Raw genomic sequence first — 21,901 nt, 5'->3', positions numbered from 1 at the left:
ATATGATCAACTAAGAAAATTGATGAGATGGGAAAAATATCAACAGAACAGTGTTTAATGTCCAATTTCCTCCATTAGGAGTTTCTGAACATAGTGAATGATTAAATCTGACAAACTGCAATGATATGAGTTTATTTCCATTTTTGAAACTCTATTATACAATACATGATACCAAGTTTACCATCATTTTTACATAATCAACTAACAATGTTGTAAAGATGCAGGAAATGTCAAACAAACACTTTTGCGAATCTTATTAGTTAAATAATGAGACTGTTAACATGCCTAAGAATTGAATCTGAGGAAATGTGAAAAAACATCATAACTTATAAAATAATGGCCCGATTATGCTGATTTTCGAACTTGACCTGTGTTTTAGTAAGAATGATTACTCCTGTGAGTTTCATGACAACAGGCCCATCGGTTTTCCTTGGAATGTGTTAACAGTGTTGCATATATGCTAAAAAGTGAAAAAACAGCATAAATTCTACAATAATGGCCCGATCATGCTGATTTTCGAACTTGACCTGCGTTTTATGAATATTAGTCAGCTCTGTAAATATAAAGCCAAAAAGTAAAACTGTCTTCCACTTATGGTGTTAACGCTGAAAGTGCACGGCGACGGCGACGGCGACGGCGACATGATCGGCGACGACAGACGCAGGTGATGGCAATATGTACAGACACATCTGTGTCTGTACATAAAAATGCTCGGGACAGCACAGGCCCTTCGAAAAACAGAATAATAAAAAATATCTAGATATCCTCTTAGCAAATGATGTACAGCGACCCATAAACGAAAATGTTCAGAGGTTAAATACGCGTAAGGTTGCAGCGCACCTTTTATTTTCAGCCTCGCGTTTCTTGGTAATCTGACCTGACTATATTAGATTGTCTATTTAAAAATGTGACTCTGCTTTCTGTTATCAGACGACAAGGTTAAACCGATTTATACGGAACACCCCAACATACAACATTGGTCAAAAAGGTTGTCCCACCCCCATTTCCACGTACTTTTAATTACAAATGATCACATCACAGCTGTAAATTGTTAGAAATAGTGCTTTTTATTACAGATAATGTGTCTAACATGATTCATGGTTTAAAAAATACAAAATAGTGGTGAAAATATACATATTTTATATCATTTAGTAAAATTTATATGAGGCACCTCCTCAAATCCACTGTTTCACTATGCCTTCTACAGATGTAAACAAATGTCTATTAAATTGAAAAGACGCCATCAAATGTCACCAAATTCACACACAATTAGCATTAGGGTGTGCTCGTTAAAGGGCACGTGCCTAATAGCGTGTGCGTCTACCGCGTACTGCAATCATCTCCTGTAGACGGCTCGACAAGCCTTCAACACGGGTACTGATAATTCTCTATTTCATTGTTGAATATAAAAAAAAACTCATTTTAATCATTAGATTTTTGGGCTTTTCTCTCTCCTCTCACTTGTATAAAACTTCAAACTTTTAGATGGTATTTGAGACTCATAATATCGTACTTCAGCGCTGTTAGTTATCTATATCGGTAAAACGTGACAATGCACAGGTTTTGTTTGCGCACAATACAGTCGCCGGCTTATAAGAATGCAATAACAAAACAAACAAGAAAAGAAAAAAATAAGAAAAAGAGTAAAACCCTGTTAGTAAGAACTATGAATCGATGGAAAAAGAAAGAATACCATAGGATAGAGCTGCATACGCCTTTTGCCCTGAAACATATAAGTAATACGGAGCCCCGATTTATGTAACTATTTCGGTAATTTTCACGACTTTTCAAAAAGGTGAGTCTCGTTTAATTTTGCATACTTTTGTTGAAAAACATATAACGCCAAGGTTTCATAATTAAGAATGGAGTTTGGATGTTGCATTTTCAGCAAAGGGAATATATTCTGTGGGGAGAAACGGTGCGGGGATGTATCGGTGCAGTGACGTATCGATGCAGAGGGGGGGGGGGGGTATGGTTTCTGGGGAGTCGTTACGTCTCTTTACGTCCCCATGCCGTTCCTCCCCAGCACCGATACTCACCCACACATTAAAAAATTGTTTCGTCTCCCGATCCTGTTTACAAAAGATCACCGGTTGCAGGCCCGTAGCCAGGGGGGTTCGGGGGGTTCGAAAGAACCGCCCCTTTTGTCAGGAAAAGGTCCATTTTGGGTAAAATTTTATCTAGGTGCACATAAGTTTTATTGTAAAAGGTGCACTTTTTCAGAAAAAGAACCCCCTTTTGAATTTGCTGGCTACGGGCCTGGCTTGTTAAAAATACAAAATAAACGACAGTACATTCGTTGTAATGCACACAAATTACTTCTGACAGACCAAATGAAATCTACATGCCAAAAAAAGCCTCAATTTCATCAAAATTTCTGGTCGTATTCATGACCTGATCGCTCACTGCCCCATCCCCACCTCCGCATGCGCTCACGCACACACACACACACACATATATTTTCAAACACGTTTGGACTTACTAGTATGCAAATTTATTGAAAAGAAAGTAATCCTTTTTAGTCAAATGTCAAATGTATCCAGTGTTTGCCACTTAGGAAAATAAGTTGCTGGTTCAAATGGGGAGCTTGTCCAAAAAGATGCTGGACCAAACAACCGACCGAAACATCCTACCAAACATTCAAACAAAACATCCGACCAAAACAACCTTTCTACGACCACAGCGATGCCAGTTTCATGATCGCACAAAGGACGCCAACCAGTGTAAAGGGTGTTATACAGGTATTAGTTTCACTCGTTCATCGCATCCTGAACAAGAAACATGAATTGCATAAGTCATTTAAACAAAAGATGCCCTAAGAGACATTGCTCGTGTTAATTTGGAATTACCGTTTCTTATTCTGTTTTAATTTTTGAAACCACAGCTGACTTTCCCAACACTGCCTCTATGGCGCAAAAAGACATTGAAGAAATAGCAACTGTTCATTTTGGCCTTAAATGAATTTTACAGTTAGTCCCTTTTTTTAAATTTGGTTATTTGTATAATCTCTTAAGAGTTTTTTACAGAGGGTAGTCATCTATGGAAGTAACGTAATCCAATGCCAAACAAAGATTCCAGAATAATTGCGATAACAGGCCTACCCAGTGGCGGATTTAGAGGAGGGGGGGTCAGGGGGGTCCTGGCCCCCCTTCGGTTTCTGAAAAATATATCACATCAATATTCCCCTCTTGAAATTAGAATTTTGACTAGTTAAATCATATTTCTAAACCGTACCAAAGGGCACTGTTTGCTCTCCAAAACACCATTTTTGTCGGGGCCGTTGAGCAGGCCCCAAACCCCACACCAAAGGAGCGATGGTCCGCTTTGCATCCAAGGACTGTCGTTCCGGACCCCCCTTCTAATAATCCTGGATCTGTCCCTGTCCTCGCCCCTTCACCTAAACGCAGCAGCTGAAGTCGCAAAAACAACGGCACTATGAGGTCGATTTGAACTATTTTATCCTCGCTTTACTGCAGTAAAATAAACTAACAAAATAGTTACAAGAGTAGCGGTTTGTTTGTTAAATAGGATATAATATTTTTGTTTACAGATATTTTTTTTTTGTTTCCCATTCACTTATTATCACAGGTCCTTGCTAACATTTAGCCCCGTCAAAAACCACTTACCTCAACCACAACACGAATGTCACCTTTAATGAAGATGAATTAGTGTCGTTTTATTTATTTATTTATTTATTTATTTATTTATTTATTATTTTGCAGAGAGTAGACTTTGACAGTAAAAGAATCTGTCAATATTCCACACATAATGCAAATACATTTCTTCTTCCTTCTTCCACGCACATACTGGGGCACATAGTTGTACTAATTTTGAAATGACTCATGCGCTACCTCCAGAATTACATCAAATGTCATTTTTATTTATTACCTTGGTCTCTTGAGGACCATCAGTCTAGAACTGGTACAAATGTTACAACGACTATAGTTACAACAACTATAGGGTTATTACAAAGAATAATTATAATAGTAATAATCGCAATCATAATCATCATAACAATAATAATAGTACCTGAGTACTTAAATAAATAAACTACTTAAATAAATCAAATTAAATCAAATTGAATCAAATGAGATCAAATTGGATCAAATTAGATTAGATCTCATGCCGAAGCCTTCCTGCTTGGCTAAGATATCGTGCCAGGTTACATATCATCGTGTCATATTTCTTTGCTTGAATCAGTTTTTAAATTGGTTTCGTTTGCTTAATTCTTCCTTTTACAAAAAAGTTTGTAATCTAGAGTGTCGTATTAGACATGCTGAAGGGTTCAGAAAGAGAACTAGTTTTGGAAACACGTTGTATATATTCCCTTGAAATATTTTGCAAGTTAATTACTAACTTCAGATTTGAGCGCTCTCTTTCGGCGTACTCACTGTTTCACAGCGAGAGAAATCACAGTGCGCGATGATTGACGTTTGTTTATATAACCTGCCAATCAAGCTGTTATTACTTGACAGCAACTATCAAAACTAACAAAATTTGATTGGCATCTTGTCAATCAAAGGGTGTAGGAAGCTTGAACTAAACGTGTTCGTCGACTATATTGATCCACTGTGTAATGATTGTGATCGACGTTTGTTTATATAACCTGCCAATCAAGCTGTTATTACTTGACAGCAACTATCAAAACTAACTGAATTTGATTGGCACCTTGTCAATCAAAGGATATGGAGTTTTACATGTTCGGAGAGAAGAGTGTGTTTGACGTTTGTTTAAAAAACTGTCATTCATGCGCTTTACAGCTTCCATCAAAGCTGAATTATCCTGTTTGAATTTGATTCATACCTGTCTATAACAATACATGTCGTAACATTCTGGAGGCAGGGGGCATTTTATTTTATTTTATTTTATTTTATGTTATTATTTTTTTTATATTTTTTTAATTTATTTATTTATTTTTTGCAGCGCGTTAAAAAACGTCGGGTTCCTTATTTCAACCGAGAGACTGAAATTTGACAACGTGAAAGAGTCCCGGGTTCTTTCACAGGTGTTTTTAATTGTACTAAAAATCAGTTGTTATTCTTTTTCTGGATATGATGTAAAATGACTATACATGAATTAACGTTGTTGTCGATGTTTGTTGTTCCATAATCATTTCTTTGGTGCTCGTACGAAATCGGAACTTCGTATACGAACTGAACTTATTACTTTAATCATACTTTAATCATACTTTAATCATACTTCTTTTACACCCAATGAATATTATTGGATCATTTAAAAATAAGAATGGTATAAAAAGTAAAACCGGGTAAAAAATGCCGAGATAATGATTTTAGGGGCCAGGTAAAATTAAAAACTACCGGTTTTGTTCGTTCCTTATAAAGGGCCGGGGCAATAAGTAGCCCGTCTCTGTATATTGACAGGAGCGTGCGTGAAAACTGTTGTTTTTAAATAAACTACACAATTAAAACTGCCAAATTTAAACCAAAAACAATTTTATGCAATGCGTTAACAATCTTTCGAGCTTTAATCTGCAATATATTGTTAGTACTTCATCAGTATAAAAAAAACTCCAGATTTCAATAACGTGTGAAAATTATTAAATTAATAGTGGAATAAGTCGGGCTGGTTTAATCAAAGACTTGAAATTCTTGGTTTAATTCACTGAAGTTGTCCGTTCAATATTTTAAACTGTATTTCATCAGATTGGTAAAAAATTATCTTTTCATTATATATAAAATGGATGCTACGCCGTATAAGAATTAATATTTGATCGAATATTTACGTGAAAACATACCTTTTTATCTATTATTAATTTTATTCTATTTTTAAGTAAAAATAAAATTAATTCAGCATTAACAACAGCATCTTTGCTCTGCCTCATTTACCCATTTAATGGTAGACAGTAACGCGTCTTCTCATGAACGGGGCGATTTTTGTAGAGAGCAATACTCCATACGCTGTCTACTATAGAAGAATTCCTTCTTCAAAACTGGATATTTACCTCGTTATGCTTTAGATTCTTTCAGTTGATTAGCAGTAATACCCGTATAATATATAACTATAAATAGCATAAAATGAATATATTCAAGGGCACATTCAATCAACTACTTTTTTCTCGTGGTGTTTTAAAATTACTTGAACTGTTAGAATATAAATTTTATGACTTATTCCAATATGTATAGATATTCAATTTGTCAATCAATAAAGTATATTTGTCTGTTATCAACACTATACAAAAAAGTAATGATGAGATCTAGATTGATAAAAATTTCAGGAAAGGTCAGAAGTGGGCTAGATTATGTCAGCAATTGAACGAAAAAATTATAAGAACAGAGCTCATTAATAATATAAAAATAATAGGAATTAAGCTGTCTCGAGGACACCGGTATGGGCTCCCGGTCTGACCTATGACCAACATACAAAATCTTCTGAGATGTAGGCCTATCTCAATGCAATATTTGAATATTTTAAAGAGCTCGAGATTTCAATCGACCACCGCCTGCCTCCGCACGCTCGGGCGTGCTTTGATATGAGCATAAACAACATTTCACCAGACGACCTTTATCCTCTCCAGTGGAGGTTATGTATCGTTTCCCGCACTTCGTTCACTCGAGCTTGAAATCTTGACGCACTGCATTGCGTTACTAGATGCTGCAGCTTGGATCTTTGCTTCGTAAAAATTTACATGATAACTTTTAATAAGACTGTGATTATATATTCCTAATTTGAAAAACATACTCGAAATGTTTTTGCGTATCTGTTATACGGCCTGTGTATAATTTTCGTCATCGTTAAAACAAAGATCTTTTTGTTTTGTCCCTAAAGTGATAAAAACAACTAAACAAAATAATTCACTGATTAAAATATTATATCTTAACTGTTTCTTTCAATCACACCATTAAAGATTTCAATTAATATTAAAATATTAAATCAATTAATTTCTTTAAAATACCATGGGACAAGTCTTTGCAGATCTAACAGTTCTAACCTTTTGGATATAGAAGCTCTTTGATTGTCTGAGCTTGTTACAAAACATATTTCTTTTAATTAACTTATCTATTTATTACTAATCATTTGTTTATTATTATTATTATTATTATTATGACTTGATAATCTATTTATTTATTTACCTTCTTCATCAGTTGCGGCTTATGCTGGGCGCTAGGACTCGGGACTTCTGCTCCTTATATAAACTTTCTCGCTCACGCCATAGATAATGTAGCTGTACTGTCCCATTTGTCAACTTTATTTTTACTTTTATTTATAAACAGTAGTAGGGCTCGCGTGTGTCTCCAAGAAGTGCTTCCTACACTATGGTCCGAAGTGGTTGATGCATCGGAATCTAGGTAATTAAATGAATAGATACATAGTTCACCTGCCAAGTACTGACACATACACTGTAATGTTGAGGTGTCCCAGGTCTCAAATCCGGAGGAGAGAGTATTTTGCATTTTGCGGGTACAAACTTAAAGAATACAGGGGCGTTTTGTACCTAAGGGGTCGTATTTTACATAGAATCACTTAGTCAACTTACCGGGAATATTTTTGTTCGTCTAAAACTTTTATTCTTATTGCGATATACCGATCGATTTTCTGGTGCAGCGTTTGGAGACACCTTAGTCTTTGAGTGACTGCATTTCTGCTTAAGCTATACATTTGATCCTTCCCCAATAAGGGCACCAACAATGGAGTGTTGAGAACAAGATCGACACCTACTTTTATAAAAAAAGTTTATAGAACCAATGATTCGACCACTTTGTCTTTTAGGATTTACGAAGAAAGACAAAAACGTTCTATAACCAATTGTACTGCATGCCTTGAGTTTCAGATATAAATTTTCCCTTCAAAATAAGCTTGTATCAAACTTCTGGATAAATATGTCAAAATGTAATTGAAATCGTCCATTGGAGTCTTTTCTCCGCAGGTCATGTGCGTTTCAAAATGTTTTTTGGCCTTCAGTCGTCGTGTTCAAACGTCACAAGAAAATAGCTTGTAGTTTAAAGTTGTCTCAGTAATGTTTGTCCATATTTCATCACTTTAATCACACAATATTGTGATAATCAACCTATCAAACAAAATCGACTGTTACGAAGTGGAACTTTGCATAACAGATGGCTTTTGTTCCATTCCTGCACGTTCGTGCCTAAAAAGTCGTCCTTATTTAAATAAACCTTGTGTTTCTGTTTGTATGGTAAACAGGCCTACCCAACTACCAGACTCGGCACCTAAGGATCCTGAATTAACCGGTATATCGGATCACACTACCCGTTTTCAAGGTGTGTGTCAGATCGCATTTCGGAGTATCAGCCAGAACACCGACAGGATAAGCCCTGACATGCTCGGCTGTCACCTTGATTGGATAGTAAACGATTGTCGTAAAATCGCTATATGATTTTAAAACCGGGTGCATAATTTTGAAAGCCACCTAGATGAACCTTAGACTGCCACATTAATCTAATACAATGCAAAAAAGCCCTATCAAAAGTGGTTAAAACATTCAAACCGAATGTCGTTAAGTCCCCATATATCCCCATAGAGACAATAAAATAGAGTACTCTAAAGTAAGAGTACAGTTTAAGGTTGTTCAGCCGAGCGTGGATGAGCCCGCAGTCGTGCTACAAAATTTGTTCTGGGGTATGATACTCCGAAATGCGATCTGACACACACCTTGAAAACGGGTAGCGTGGTCCGATATACCGGTTAATTCAGGATCCTTAGGTGCCGAGTCTGGTAGTTGGGTAGGCCTGGTAAAGAGTACTGTACGCACGGTTTAAGACCGTAATTTGGAAAGAATTTCTCCTCTGTCAGAGCAATGTTAATTTTGAAAGACCCCGTTGGCCGAGAACAGTTGAACGGCTTGATCGCGGAACGGTCGCGCCGCGGAAGGCCTGCATGGTGTGCAAAGTATCATTCAGTAATGATAACGCTTTCTTACAACTTGAAGTAGTTAAATTGTACAATAAATAAACTAAATAATTACAATTAATAACTACATCAAATAAAATTATATATAATGACAAAGTGTTTAAATGAATTGAAATCATATTTGGTACATTGAGGACATTTAAAGTGCACTATCAAAAATCATGCTTTATGTCTTTTAATCTTAAAAGTTTTCAGTGTCCATGGTATGAATATCTTTGAAGGTCTGATAGTTTTCAATTTAGAGACGATACATTTTTGAGTCCGGTATACTGATTAGGACTATTTTATTTAACTCTAATTTTATGTGCTTATTTTTTGACATTTATGTGAACCCTATGAAAAAAGGAAGCTATATGCGTAAAAACGATTTTACTTCTCATAATATCCACTTTTAACAATTTATTTTCAAGACTAGACTTGGTTAACAACTAGAAGTTGGACTAGAAATTTAAAGCCATTTTACAGCACCGATAGTCATTCTGTACACGGTTAAAGGGATAATAACTCATTGTATGAGATCTACATTTCACAATAAAAACATTGTGAACAACTCACAGAAATATAATATATTCTGTTATACAATACCACAAAAACGGCAGTTATAGCTATTATTCTGATATCTGAGTTTGTCTTTAGACCACGTGACCTCCATTGATGGCTACACTCTGTTATAATCCCTTAGGGACCGTTCATATGAAAAATCTATTTTCTAAAAATCTATTTTCTATTTGCGGTATCTTGTTATCATTCCGAGCGCAGCCGAGAATTAATTACAGCTTGGGAAGTAACTGGGTCGCGCTGCCAGTAATTACGCCGCGGGGTATTCAGGGCACAGACCGTGATCACAAGATACCGCGAATAGAAAATAGATTTTTCATATGAACGGTCCCTTAAGAGATTATAACAAAAAAGCAAACTTTTTAGAAAAAAAAAACAGGGACTAATTTTGAATGTAAAAATGGATTCATTAACCATTGGTAAGTATGGGAAAATTGTTTACTCCAGGAAAATTCATTTTTTGGCCAAAACAAAGAGTTATTATCCCTTTAACAACTAGAAGTTGGACTAGAAAATTAAAGCCATTTTACAGCACCGAAAGTCATTTTGTACACCATAAATCTGAAAAAAAGTTGCCTTTCCGATAAACGGGTTTCTTCTCCCCATTTTATAACGGCAGAGTGTAAACGTATGTGATTAGAACAGCTTTCAGTGAAAATATTCATTTCTCAATCCATTGGTTCTTTTGAAATTCGGTTCCGCAAAAAGCTGATGAAAAATGTGCAATCATTAAAGAATCTTTCAGAAAAATCTGTGCCATCAAATAGTGTCAATTTTCCTATTTAATAATATGATAACGTTTTCGTGCACAAATGAAACCAAGTATTTCACAAAATGGAATGTACTGTCATACTGTCACTGACTAATTTTAAATCAATACCACATCCATATCACCAGCTGAACCGTGGTCCTCCAATGGCTTACAACAGATGTGAATGGAGTCATTACCAGATTAAAAGTACTTTGAAGTAATGGCACTTGATGAAACCTATTCTATCTCTTTCCCTTAAGAAAGTCAAGTGAAAGTGCCAAGTGTCATCGGTCACGAGGATGTTAACATCTTTAAGTAAGCTTTTCTGAGTAGACTTTTTTCTGAAGATTTCAGTGCTGTATCGCAGAAATTGAAATGAAAACATTTGCATTACACCAGTTGTCTGTGTGCTCTCTGACAGCCGGCTTACGGTGAATGAGTGTGCGGGTTAGTCAACTTATCCTGTTAGCCCCAATTCTTCTAGTAGACTTTTGGTGTCGTCAGTTTCCTAGGTAGGGTAAAGAAGAAACACTCAGACAAAGGGCAGCACAGTAATGCTCTGTTCACAGCCACGCATTTAGAAGATTTCTAAAATCACCCACTGACCACAGGACAAATCTGGCTCGTACCAACGAGTTCACAGAGTGAGGAATGTTTGGTAAAAACAGTCTAAATGGGAGTCGATGTGAACAGAGCCAAAGACACGTAAGCAGAAGTAGTAAGCATCTGAAACAGTTCTATACTGCTCATTGTTATAGGTACTATCGCAGTATAAAAAACTAGGCATGTGTGTTTGCTGGGAAGATGAAAAAAAGAAGCATTTTTTAAATTTTTTCAAACAGTATTGTTGTACATCAATTACATGGGGATAATAAAACAGGGATGAGACTGCCATTTAGTGAAAATGAAGGAAAACGTGACTTGGGAAATAGGGGGCCAATGATATTTTGGGCTTTCAAAAAGTCAGAAATCAGCCAATAGTAGGAAAAATCTCATCCCTGATAAAAAAGACAGTTATCAATGATATACAATGAGCAATACATAATTGATTCAGAAAGTATACAGTTGATACTTTACAAAAAGAAAAAAAGGAATATACAGACTGACTTTTAGAAAGCAAATGTTAAAGTTTAGGCACATAAAAATTAAATGACCTGTTCTACTTCGAACACATAAATATATAAGATCAGTGTTTACTCTTGGAACACTGACCAACAAAAATAAGATTATCAACACAACACGTACAAGAAAATACAATTGTGCATAATAAAACAAACCAAAGTGAGTCAATGAAAACACTTTTTAATGCTAATTTATATAGATTTTGTGCCATGTCTAATTGAAGAGCCTACTAGCCAGAGTGACAATACAGAAATACTTCCAACACAGCAGTATAATAATTATACAAGAAAAGAAAAATGAGGCCCACCACCATCTGCACTGAAAGAAAGGAGATTGTTTGTTTGATGACACGAAGTGCCAATCACAAACAAACATGACATAAAAAACACTGAAAGACACTCTTAATAATAAAAAATGATGAACAGAAAGAACAATCAGTCATTCCTAGACAATTGTAAAATAACCACAATGAATTATGAAGCACTATTTTTGTTCTAAAGTATATGTCCAAACTAAACAGAATTAGAACAATCCTCAAACCAATCAGTCAACTGGGTCAATTTGTAAATACAGCACAGTAATAAATAAAGCGGGGAAGCCAGAAGCTGGGGTTATGGTTGCAGCAAGCAGTTGGAAGAACAGTTCAAGCAAGGTTAGTGTTTAGTGTGCAGGGTGGTTTAAGGTTAGTGTGGGTGCTACCAAAATACAGTAACATATGTCCTGACATCTTCTCCCACCCTCATGGAGAGATTATGGCAACATTCCCTGTGTATGGGCATGCATCACTGCATGTGAAAACATGAGGACTATCACTATGTATGACAGCATGCCACTCTCTGTAAGAACATGTGGATTATGGCTCCGTGTGAGAGCATGCAGTTCATCGTTCTGTGTGAGAGCATGCAGACTATGGCCACATGATAAAGTTTCCATCAAATTTGACTAGTTCAATATCTCCCCTCTGGCACTCAGGATGATGCCACATATATCCTGGCATAAAAAGTAAAAAGTTTTCACAATTTTCATTGTTTTCTTTTCAATAGTGGATCATTTTGCTTCTTAATAGTTACTGGTAGCAATACAGAACTATAGCCAAGGGTGTGGCAACAAAAGAGTACTTGAGGGAACATGACAGTGTCCATTAATTTCAAATACAATTTCATTGATTATCTATCTTTAAAAAATTAACTATATGTGTTTCTTTTTCAAAACCTCAACAACATTCTTATCAGTATGATATTTTATTAATAAATGAATATATCATGAAACATCCTGATGTCGTCTTCCTTTGTTTTGGGATTAATAATTATAATCATCACCAAAAATACATTGTATCTGAACATCTTCCTTAAAATTATTAAAAGAAGCAACTTTTTCTCAAGATTTTTTCAAGAACTTTTCTAATTTGCACTGCACTTACACAAAAACCAACCATATGACATAGGATAACCACTTGCTACAAAAACAAAACTTAAAAAATTACTCCAATCACTTATAATGATGACATCATGCAAGAAAAATTCTAAATATAATTATAATACTTGCAGAACCTTAAAGCACCTCTGGATCTAAACCAAATTCTAAAATGCATATCATTTACTATTACATAACATTGTAACTTTCAGAGCACTGCAAATCAGATCTTATATGGGAACCTTTACTTATAAAGGTGTCCCCTGTAGAGTTCCATAGTTTGTGTGTCACACTCACAGATATAATTATTATAATTGTTTTTTCAAACAAAAGCTATACTCAGACCCAGCGGCTACTATGTGTCTTGCAAGGGTGGATCCAGAGATATTTTCTGACAGTCTTCCAAATTTTCTCTGTTGATCCACCTTCCATAATTGACCGTCTTCTGACAGAAAAAATTAGATACCCATCAAATGTTAACTTGAAAATCTGACCGTCTTCCAGAAGACTTAGAAGACGGCCACAATCCGCCTCTGTCTTTGAGACACTGAGATCTTGGATAAGTCTGGTAATAACTTTGAGTTTAGCTGTAGTATGAAGAGACTACTTTCGTAACTTATCAAACAGTTGACTTAAACAATCTGATATAACATGTCAAAAAAAAAAAGGAATCTGAGATGAAATGGGACATTTTTATTCATTTTAAAGAAGATAAATCTGTAGCCAGTGGATGTCCAGTAAACACAGAAACATATTAGAGGTTTCACACACAATGGAGAATGCAGTACAAAGCCTGAACTGCGAAATAAATCATCACTTTATGATACCACAACTCATTGTTTTTTGTAGTTCATCATTCCAGCTTATGATTATTATGAAAAATATTTTGTCAAAAATATTAAGTAAGAAATTAAATTGCATATAGTAAACACAAGTAAGAAACTTGTCATTTCACTTCTCTGGTAAATTAATTTAATCGAGTGTCTTCATGACCACTTATGTCATGTAAAAGAGAAGAAATTGAGTTGTGAACTTACCTTTTTAAACCCATGGCACCACTTGCAACCTATGTTATCTTATGAAATACATTATGATCTTTAAAATAATTCTTACTTCATTACTGTACATAGTGAATCCACATTAGGATTTTCATAGATTGCACTGTCTCATACTTTGTACTTCATGGCGTGAGAAACCTCCCTACTGGCAGCCTTAAACCACTGACATCAGGGCCTGCCAATTCAACTGGAACTTACTTCATTTTACATAGGGCTACTAGACAAATGTCCATGTAAATTGGTGATTTATCTACTACAAAAAAAACAATAATAAATTAAATAAATAAATTAAATAAATAAATAAAAACAAAAACTTGTGCTAGCTGCCATATGTAAAATAAAACATGGCCCATAAATCTTGGCTGCATAATCTGAAGCCTTTTTAAGTCATAAAAATGTTTTCATATGTAGATTTCAAATCAGTACCCTAGTTTCATGAAAAGCAACTTGTTATACTAACTTTGTAACAAACCGAACTACATATCACATTTTCTTGGTATCATTCTTGTATATCTAATTATTCACAGACACCAAAAGTGAAATATCATTATCAAATAATAATAATAATGTTAATAATAATAATAATAATAATAATAATAATAAAACACTGAATCTGAAGTAATTATAAGATGGTCCAAAAAGATATTTCCATTTTTCATAAAATAGCTTTTTCTATTGAAAAAAACTTATTAATTCTTTTTCATATGCCATCTAACAGACAGTTTTCTGTGGTGTAAGTTTTTTTGCAAGCAAATGGAAACATCTTTTTAGGCCACCCTGTTAACAAACACTAAACAACAGAATAAATGCTAATTATGCTTAATAAATGACAAAATAAAGTAGCTGAATCTCTTGAGTCATGTATAATATCTGTTTTGCTTTCCAGAAGATGTCCTAAAATGCATTCACTGAAAGGGGTGTTACTGCTACGCAAGCCTAAAGGAGTAATGCATATGTAGCTACAAGCATGCACCATGCTATCATCATCCCAAGCCATGATCGTCGAAAAATCCCTGCGGTGTCTCCTCCTGATATGCAGCAGAAAAGAAGACACAAATAATTAGATCAATCAAAGGTCAAATTAACTGAAATTAAATAAATAAATAATCCCTGCACCTATACAAGAAATATATATATATATATGTTTTCTTTTTTGGAAAACTGGTTCAGATGTTGAAACTTTAATTTCTTTTTCCAAAACCCAATGTCAAATTATGTCAAATACATATCACAACTTTTCCCTTACATAAGTTGCCATACACTACAGTTTTTTTTTCAATGGTCTTCAGATTTCTTCATTTTAAAGGATCAGCACTCATGCCTATTCTACTTATTGAATCTGCGGGGTCAATCTTAAAGTAGATGGTTTGAAACAAAGGGATTCTTTCAGACACATAAATTTTATTCTAGTTTTAAAAATGTAACCCTGGGCTCTCTCTACCATGCCAAAATGGCTATTGTTTAGAACACTGTTAAAATGAGAACATTCCGACTTGGTAAAATGAATGGTACATTTCATAGACTTCCTAGACATCTGATAATCAGAGTTTTCATCATGCAAAAATGTCAAAATTTTAACTGACATTGCTGACTGTACGAAAGAAATAAATTGAGTAAGCCCAGGTAATAAAGTAGACCAGTGCAGTAAGAACAACCAGGGTTGGCTAGTCTTTTACACTTTGCAACTGTCCAAATAAACAAAAAAACACATGTCCACAATGAACATGCTGATATTCTTACTGCACTGCAGTACAAATTTAAAACCATGCCAAATGAAATAAAATATATTGTAAATCAATCTTTAAATCGATTAATAAAATCAACATAACAATTTGTTTTTAAATTCATTATCCATAATTAAGCTAATTTTAAAGAGAAATAGCCTTATTCTAAATCATTCAAGAAATGCCTTTAAAGGATACCAACTCGAGTAACCAAAAAATCAAGAACATCAAAGCCATTGAGAGATATTTCAACGCCATAAACAAAGCTTCCTGAATACCTAGCAACTGCTATCATACACAAAACTGAACATAATACAACCATTTTTATTTCAATATTCAGATTAAACTTGTCCCTTACTGGTGTTCTTGAAGGGGATATTGAAAACAGGGAGAAGTTACTGGACAAATGCAAAATATATCAAACTGCTTAAAAACCCTGATGTAAAAGTCCTAAAGTCACACCACCTTCAACAGGGAAAAACAAAAGCACAGCCATTTCATAGTGCATCCCTTCCTTATTGTCCTTTCAACTTATATATTAATTAAATGTCTTTTTTTGGTGAGCAAATTTCAAGCACAGTCTTGCTCTTACTGACCTCCAGGTACCTGGTACTAGTTCTGCAAGGTTGTAACTTCAACAGATTGATCTCCAACAGAATGATCATTATGGGCTTTTCTTAAACAAAATTGATCTCAATGTTCCAATATTGCTCTAATAGTATGTCTATTCCAGTTTATAAAGCAAAGCACAGACAATGGAAGAACTTCATTCTGTTAAGTTGTGTTCTCTTTCCCAAATCACCAACAATTTTTTTCTATTGAAAACTAAATCTGACCAATACTTTAAAGTGACAAGAACAGCTGACTAAACCAAGCTTTAAATATGAGCTAGGTTTAATAGAGGCACAAGGCAATGAAAACAAACAATCTCTACAGGGAGACCATCAGCACGTTAGTTGGCTCTTCTTTCACGAAGGGCCCGCCATACTTGATCCATGGATCAGTAGATCCTCGGATCTTCTGTTCTGAATGGCCTCAAAGACTCTGTACCTTTCACAGCCACTACCAACACCTAGTCCAGCAGTAGTCAAAACTGTTCAGAAATAAATTTAACCTCTTTAAATGAAAATCCAAAAATTTCATATTAGATTATCTTTATGATTCAATATCATTACTGTATATAATCTCTCTCTCTCTCTCTCTCTCTCACACACACACACACACACACACACACACACACACACACACACACACTAAGAGAGAGAGAGAGAGAGAGAGAGAGAGAGAGAGAGAGAGAGAGGCATGTCTGGATGAGGTTTTCTTGTAGAACTGCAGACAGCAAAAGGCGGCTTTAACAAATACATCCCTGAGTGGGCAGGATTCCACTGAGAGCCATTATACTCGTTGCCAAAGTATTTCCTTAAAGGTACCCTTTATGGGTTTGAAAATCCCCTAAATATTCTTTTTTTGCTATCCACAACTTCTTATAAAACCTTACATATACCTTCAAATGATTTAACCCCTTACATGTTTTTTTTCTGGAGGCTGGCATATGCTGACATCTTATGAAGAAGGTCTCTACATGTTATAATGACTGACCAGTCATAAGAAACTAAATCAACCTTTATAAATTTAATTAAAGGTCACATCCAAGTATGGAGAGGGATAGATAAATGATTCGGGTGTATGTGAAAATTGCTTATTTCCTGTGGAATATCCATTTTGGTGGGTAAATCCTATGGAGTTGTCTTTTATACAAGCCACTTTTCAATCACCATGAAAAAAGAATTGTTCTGGATTTTGCAATTTGGAGCCATATTTGATCCCCATCTTCAAAATCTAGATTATATTAAAGAAATTTGAAGGAAAAATGGCATTGAGTATTTTGAAAGGTGGGACAGACTCATTTTTTTTTGGTCCAAAGACTTTGAACCTTCCTACCTTGTACAAAACTGCAACTGCTACTTTACACTTGCAGACAGGGCATTGTGTCGACCATGTTTGAACACAGTATATATATGCCCAGTTTCATTGGCAAAAGAGAGCAAAATACTACTGATAACACTGTCCATAGGATTAAAACTGATATCCTCTCAAAAGTTTTTATGAGGACAGCAACCATGTTTAACCAATGGGTAGCAATATCAGAGACAAGAAAAAAGTATGCAGCATTCATGAAATATTACTTAATTTAACTGTCAAGAGGAAAACAGTTTTTATCAAATGGTCAGTATTATACATAGGATAATGCTATATCCAGTGTTGATGAAACTGAGCCTTGGGGCTCACGTCCAACTATCAGGCCTACCCAACTACCAGAGTCGGCACCGAATGATCCCGAATTTACCGGTAGATTGGACCACACTACCCGTTTTCAATGCCTGCATCAGTATGCATTTCACAGTATCATACCTCAGAACAAATTTTGAGATGAGATGCACTACTTTCCAACCCCACTGAGAATCATCACTATCACATTGCTTACTAGGCAAGAGCAGTGTCGCGACTGATACTTCGAAGCGCATACTGACGCACACCTTGATAACGGGTAGTGTGGTCCAATATACCGGTGAATTCAGGATCATTCGGTGCCGAGTCTGTTAGTTAGGTAGGCTTGACTATGGACAGCATCTTTTTACAATACTGCACATGCTGTACACATACAAACACATAAAGAAATCACAACTAGCATACTTGAATGGTATGAAAATTTGTGCAATCCATTTACACACAAGACAACCAGAGAAAGGGGACTCTCTTCAATTATTTATCAATATACATTAAAAACATGATTTCATTCACTACCTCCTCCAGTGAAACCAATCATCAAGCACTTAAAGAAACTAGAAAGTTATGTTTTTTAACAAAAAACATTCTTTTTATTTATAATTTATACTACTACTACTTTAACTGTAATTAAGGTACCAGAGTTTACTGAATCTTGGCTTCAGAATACTGAGAGGTATCAGCGTCTATGAAATAATCTAGTTTCAAATCAAGCACAGAAAGTTTATCAAACATCTTATGTGGACTGAAATATTTTGAGTATAATACGTTCTTTTTTACTGAAATATAATAAAGGATTATATATGCCATAACTAAGAACTAATATTATATAATACATTTTTTTTGTTCTACAGTTTATAAAATTATGTGTAAGATGCCTTTAGCACATGACAGATACAGACAAGACAATAACACAGGATGCAGAACACCGTGACTACAGTATTGTCCCACTTTTCTTTCATTTGTCCACTTTACACCACTTTCACATGGCAATCAAATAATACTAATTTTTGGTCACAAGACCAATAAAGCACTCGCAAGAAAAAAACTACATAAGACCTGTGGGTGAGTGCCTCGTCTGCATCCTGTGTACTGCCATGCTCCTGCTCTACACACAGTCTACTGACTCAGTGTCTAGTGACTCCATGCATGCATGCAGGGCACACCCATTCTCATGCATATGGACTTAGGTGCCACCTTCTTGGGTGGAACTGGAAACCAAATTAGTACAGAGATAAAGAAGGGAACAAAAACATAAAAAATGTCTTCAACCATGAAATGTCAGATATGACATCAACTTTCCCTTCAAAGGCCATTAATTTTCTTACATAATGACGTCAAATGTTTCAATATTTTTAAAAATCTTTTCCATTTTTTGCTAATAGAATATTTTATTAAAATGTTTGTATTGTGTGCCATTTCAGTCACATCATGGTTAAAGAATGAAAGTTGGATTATAAATAGAACACATAAACACTAAGAAGACAAAAAATCAAACCATTGACTTCCGAATTAGTTGTAGAGAGATTTAGGCAAGACCATATTCTTTCAGAGCTGTTTCAATTGCTTCATCCTGCAGGTTAAAAACAAAGTAGAAATAAAATTCAGAGAATAAAAACTGACAGAAAATGGACAAATTAAATAAAAATATATTACTTAGTCATTTGAATATATGACTGACAACCCTTAACATTTATTTCAACTAGAACAAACACATTTTGGGGGGAAATGGCAGTACCTGTAAACATGGAAAATAACAGATGGCACCACATGCTCAAGAGGTAACTAATGCCCCAAGGTCTAGAGGTGCACTCTACATCAGTAAGTAGCTGTTATCACACAGCTATCTATTACTGCACTTAATAATGGATTCCACAGGCCACCACTAAGAACATTACGTGTTACCAATGCAAATGAGGGGTTTCCTACTAAATCACCATGCAACTGAAGCCTACATGTACTTATAATTAATAGTATACCATGTATGCAATACTACTGGTCACTGCATGCCAAAGAGAGAGACTGATTACAGGGTTTAAGTTATGTTGTTTTACTTGTTAAGTATATATACTGCATTTAGCTATCATGCACTGCCAGGTCAGTTAATCAAGAAATTGGAATGGAAGGCAATTTCTGAATCATTTAAACATAATCCTGATTTTTATTCATTAAAAGTGTAGGAGTTGTAAGCGTTCTAATCAAAGTATAAGACTATAATTTAAGGTTAACCAGCCCCCCCTCCCAATGCAATTGAAACAAACACAAGATTAATCTTTATTATAACATTACTTGACAATTTCTTATTGCATTTTGATATAAAAAATATAAGTGCTCCTTGTGCTAAAATGATTAGTTTACTATATATGACTTCTTGTTTCAAATACTATTTAGTATTAAACAAATACACAGGACATGTGAATTTAAACTGAAAATTTTGCCACTCAATACAGAGTTTAACTGGCAGTTTTAAATTTTGAAGTGACGTGATGCTAACTGTTCACTGGACTGCATTACCAACATGTAAGATAGTCAGAGTGGGGTTTGTGCTCAGTCTGTACTCTCCCTCTTACAGGTCTCTTTCCCCAACCTGAGAAGTGTGCAGGCCTACCACCACACTCTTGTAACAATGGTCATGTCACTAGTAAACTAACAAAATGTCTGAGGATAAAAATGTATAGTCAGATAGCAATTGGCATAATGGACTAATGAAAAAAAAACTAAATGCTAGCTTCTTGTGCAATGTTTATCAAAAAAACAAATTTTTTTGTGGGTCCCAAGATATGTCATAAGAAACAAATCCTGTGAAAGTGGGTGATGTCCCCTGTAGTGGAATGACAAGGTACTATCTCTTACAAACACTAAAGATAGAAGGCTACATAAACAGGCCCATAGATATGCCACTTGACACTATGCACAGCAATAAAACAGCACATGTATTCAGAGTCAAAGTTTTATAGAGATTGGTAGGCTGATTCTGAACCATTTAAATTATATTTTGCTTACGTAGTGCTAGTCAAATGGGTACAAACACTCTTGGATAGTGTAGATGCACACAGTTGATTGAAACAGCCACAGAAAATAAAGCAGGCATATATGACACTTGCATACCAAGTCTACAAGAAAGCAACATAACATGTAGTATTCTATTCAGAGATGACTAGTATAGGCACACAAGACAGAAACTTTGCCACATTTGAAATCATACCCAAATAAAGCAGTGCAATAATATTAGTTGTGTTTGCCTTTGATTCCAGAAAAAGAGACACTGAAAACAAAGGCACATGTACACACAGATGACAAACAAAGCAATCTTGAACTCACTTTGAACAGAATGTTTTAACCAGAAACTAATGTTTATTATCCATGTGATGTTAAATTGTATAGCATGGGCTTAAATAAATAGATGTGTCCCACATACACACACACACGCATGTACATCCACACATGCACGCGGCTTACGATGCAATTTTTAAGAGTCTTCATTTCTTTCTTTTTTTACTTAGTAATTCATCCTTATTCTGGGTGGTTTAGGGGTGGGGATATTGATACAGAGAACACATCCTCATGTCACAACTATGCAAACCCTGTTAACCATACACCACATTGAATCCAAAAGAATCAAACAGGCTGCTGAAAACCGTAACACTAAAACCAAGAACAGGCAAAAATATGGCCATAACCTCAAAAATCAATTATCAGAAATGTTAATATTTTGAAAGAGAGATCATTTTCAACTGGAAATGGATACAACTCATGCACAGAATACCTTGGGTTTCTACTGTTAGAGTTGCCTTGCTCTACATAGCTTGCTCAGCCTGGTGAACAGTTTAAAATGCAAATAGTAAAAATTCAGTTATCATTTATAACCATTTTAAATGCATAGATGTAAAAAACCTAAAACAAACTTGCTCATTCCTGCACTATAGTTTGCTCGATCTATCCATACATTTAAATACAGTTACAATTTCAAAAACCATGTGTTGTTTAGATTGGAGCTAGATGCCAATGTCACATTTTTAAGACAGTTGAACTTCCCACTTTGGCCAAAACCATGCACAATAATGGCTCCAAACCCAAACACCTGTTCAACAGAAAATAACTTT

General features: G+C 35.1%; 1 protein-coding gene across 5 annotated transcripts in view; it reads right to left on the bottom strand.

The window, feature by feature from the left end:
- Positions 1-9,240: 9,240 nt before the first annotated feature.
- The window catches only part of LOC106160166 (AP-1 complex subunit sigma-2), a 28,590-nt gene continuing 15,929 nt past the window's right edge, over positions 9,241-21,901 (bottom strand). Inside the window, exons 5-6 of one of the 5 annotated variants that reach the window (XM_086998082.1) lie at positions 21,565-21,613; positions 9,241-10,703 (exon numbers count right to left, since the gene is read on the bottom strand). In XM_086998082.1, the coding sequence (XP_086854208.1) occupies positions 21,596-21,613 (18 nt within the window). In that variant the 3' untranslated portion in view covers positions 9,241-10,703; positions 21,565-21,595. Of the gene's footprint in view, positions 10,704-11,481; positions 14,817-19,296; positions 19,372-21,564; positions 21,614-21,901 lie in introns of those variants that run through there. The other 4 variants (XM_086998080.1, XM_086998081.1, XM_086998078.1 and 1 more) reach the window with 4 other exon arrangements.

The sequence above is a fragment of the Lingula anatina genome, chromosome 10, assembly GCF_051362555.1.
Source record: "Lingula anatina isolate TDL-2025a chromosome 10, LinAna3.0, whole genome shotgun sequence".
Classification (NCBI taxonomy): domain Eukaryota; kingdom Metazoa; phylum Brachiopoda; class Lingulata; order Lingulida; family Lingulidae; genus Lingula; species Lingula anatina.
Note: the sequence above shows the minus strand (reverse complement) of the source record. Positions and strands in the feature narration are given on the sequence as shown.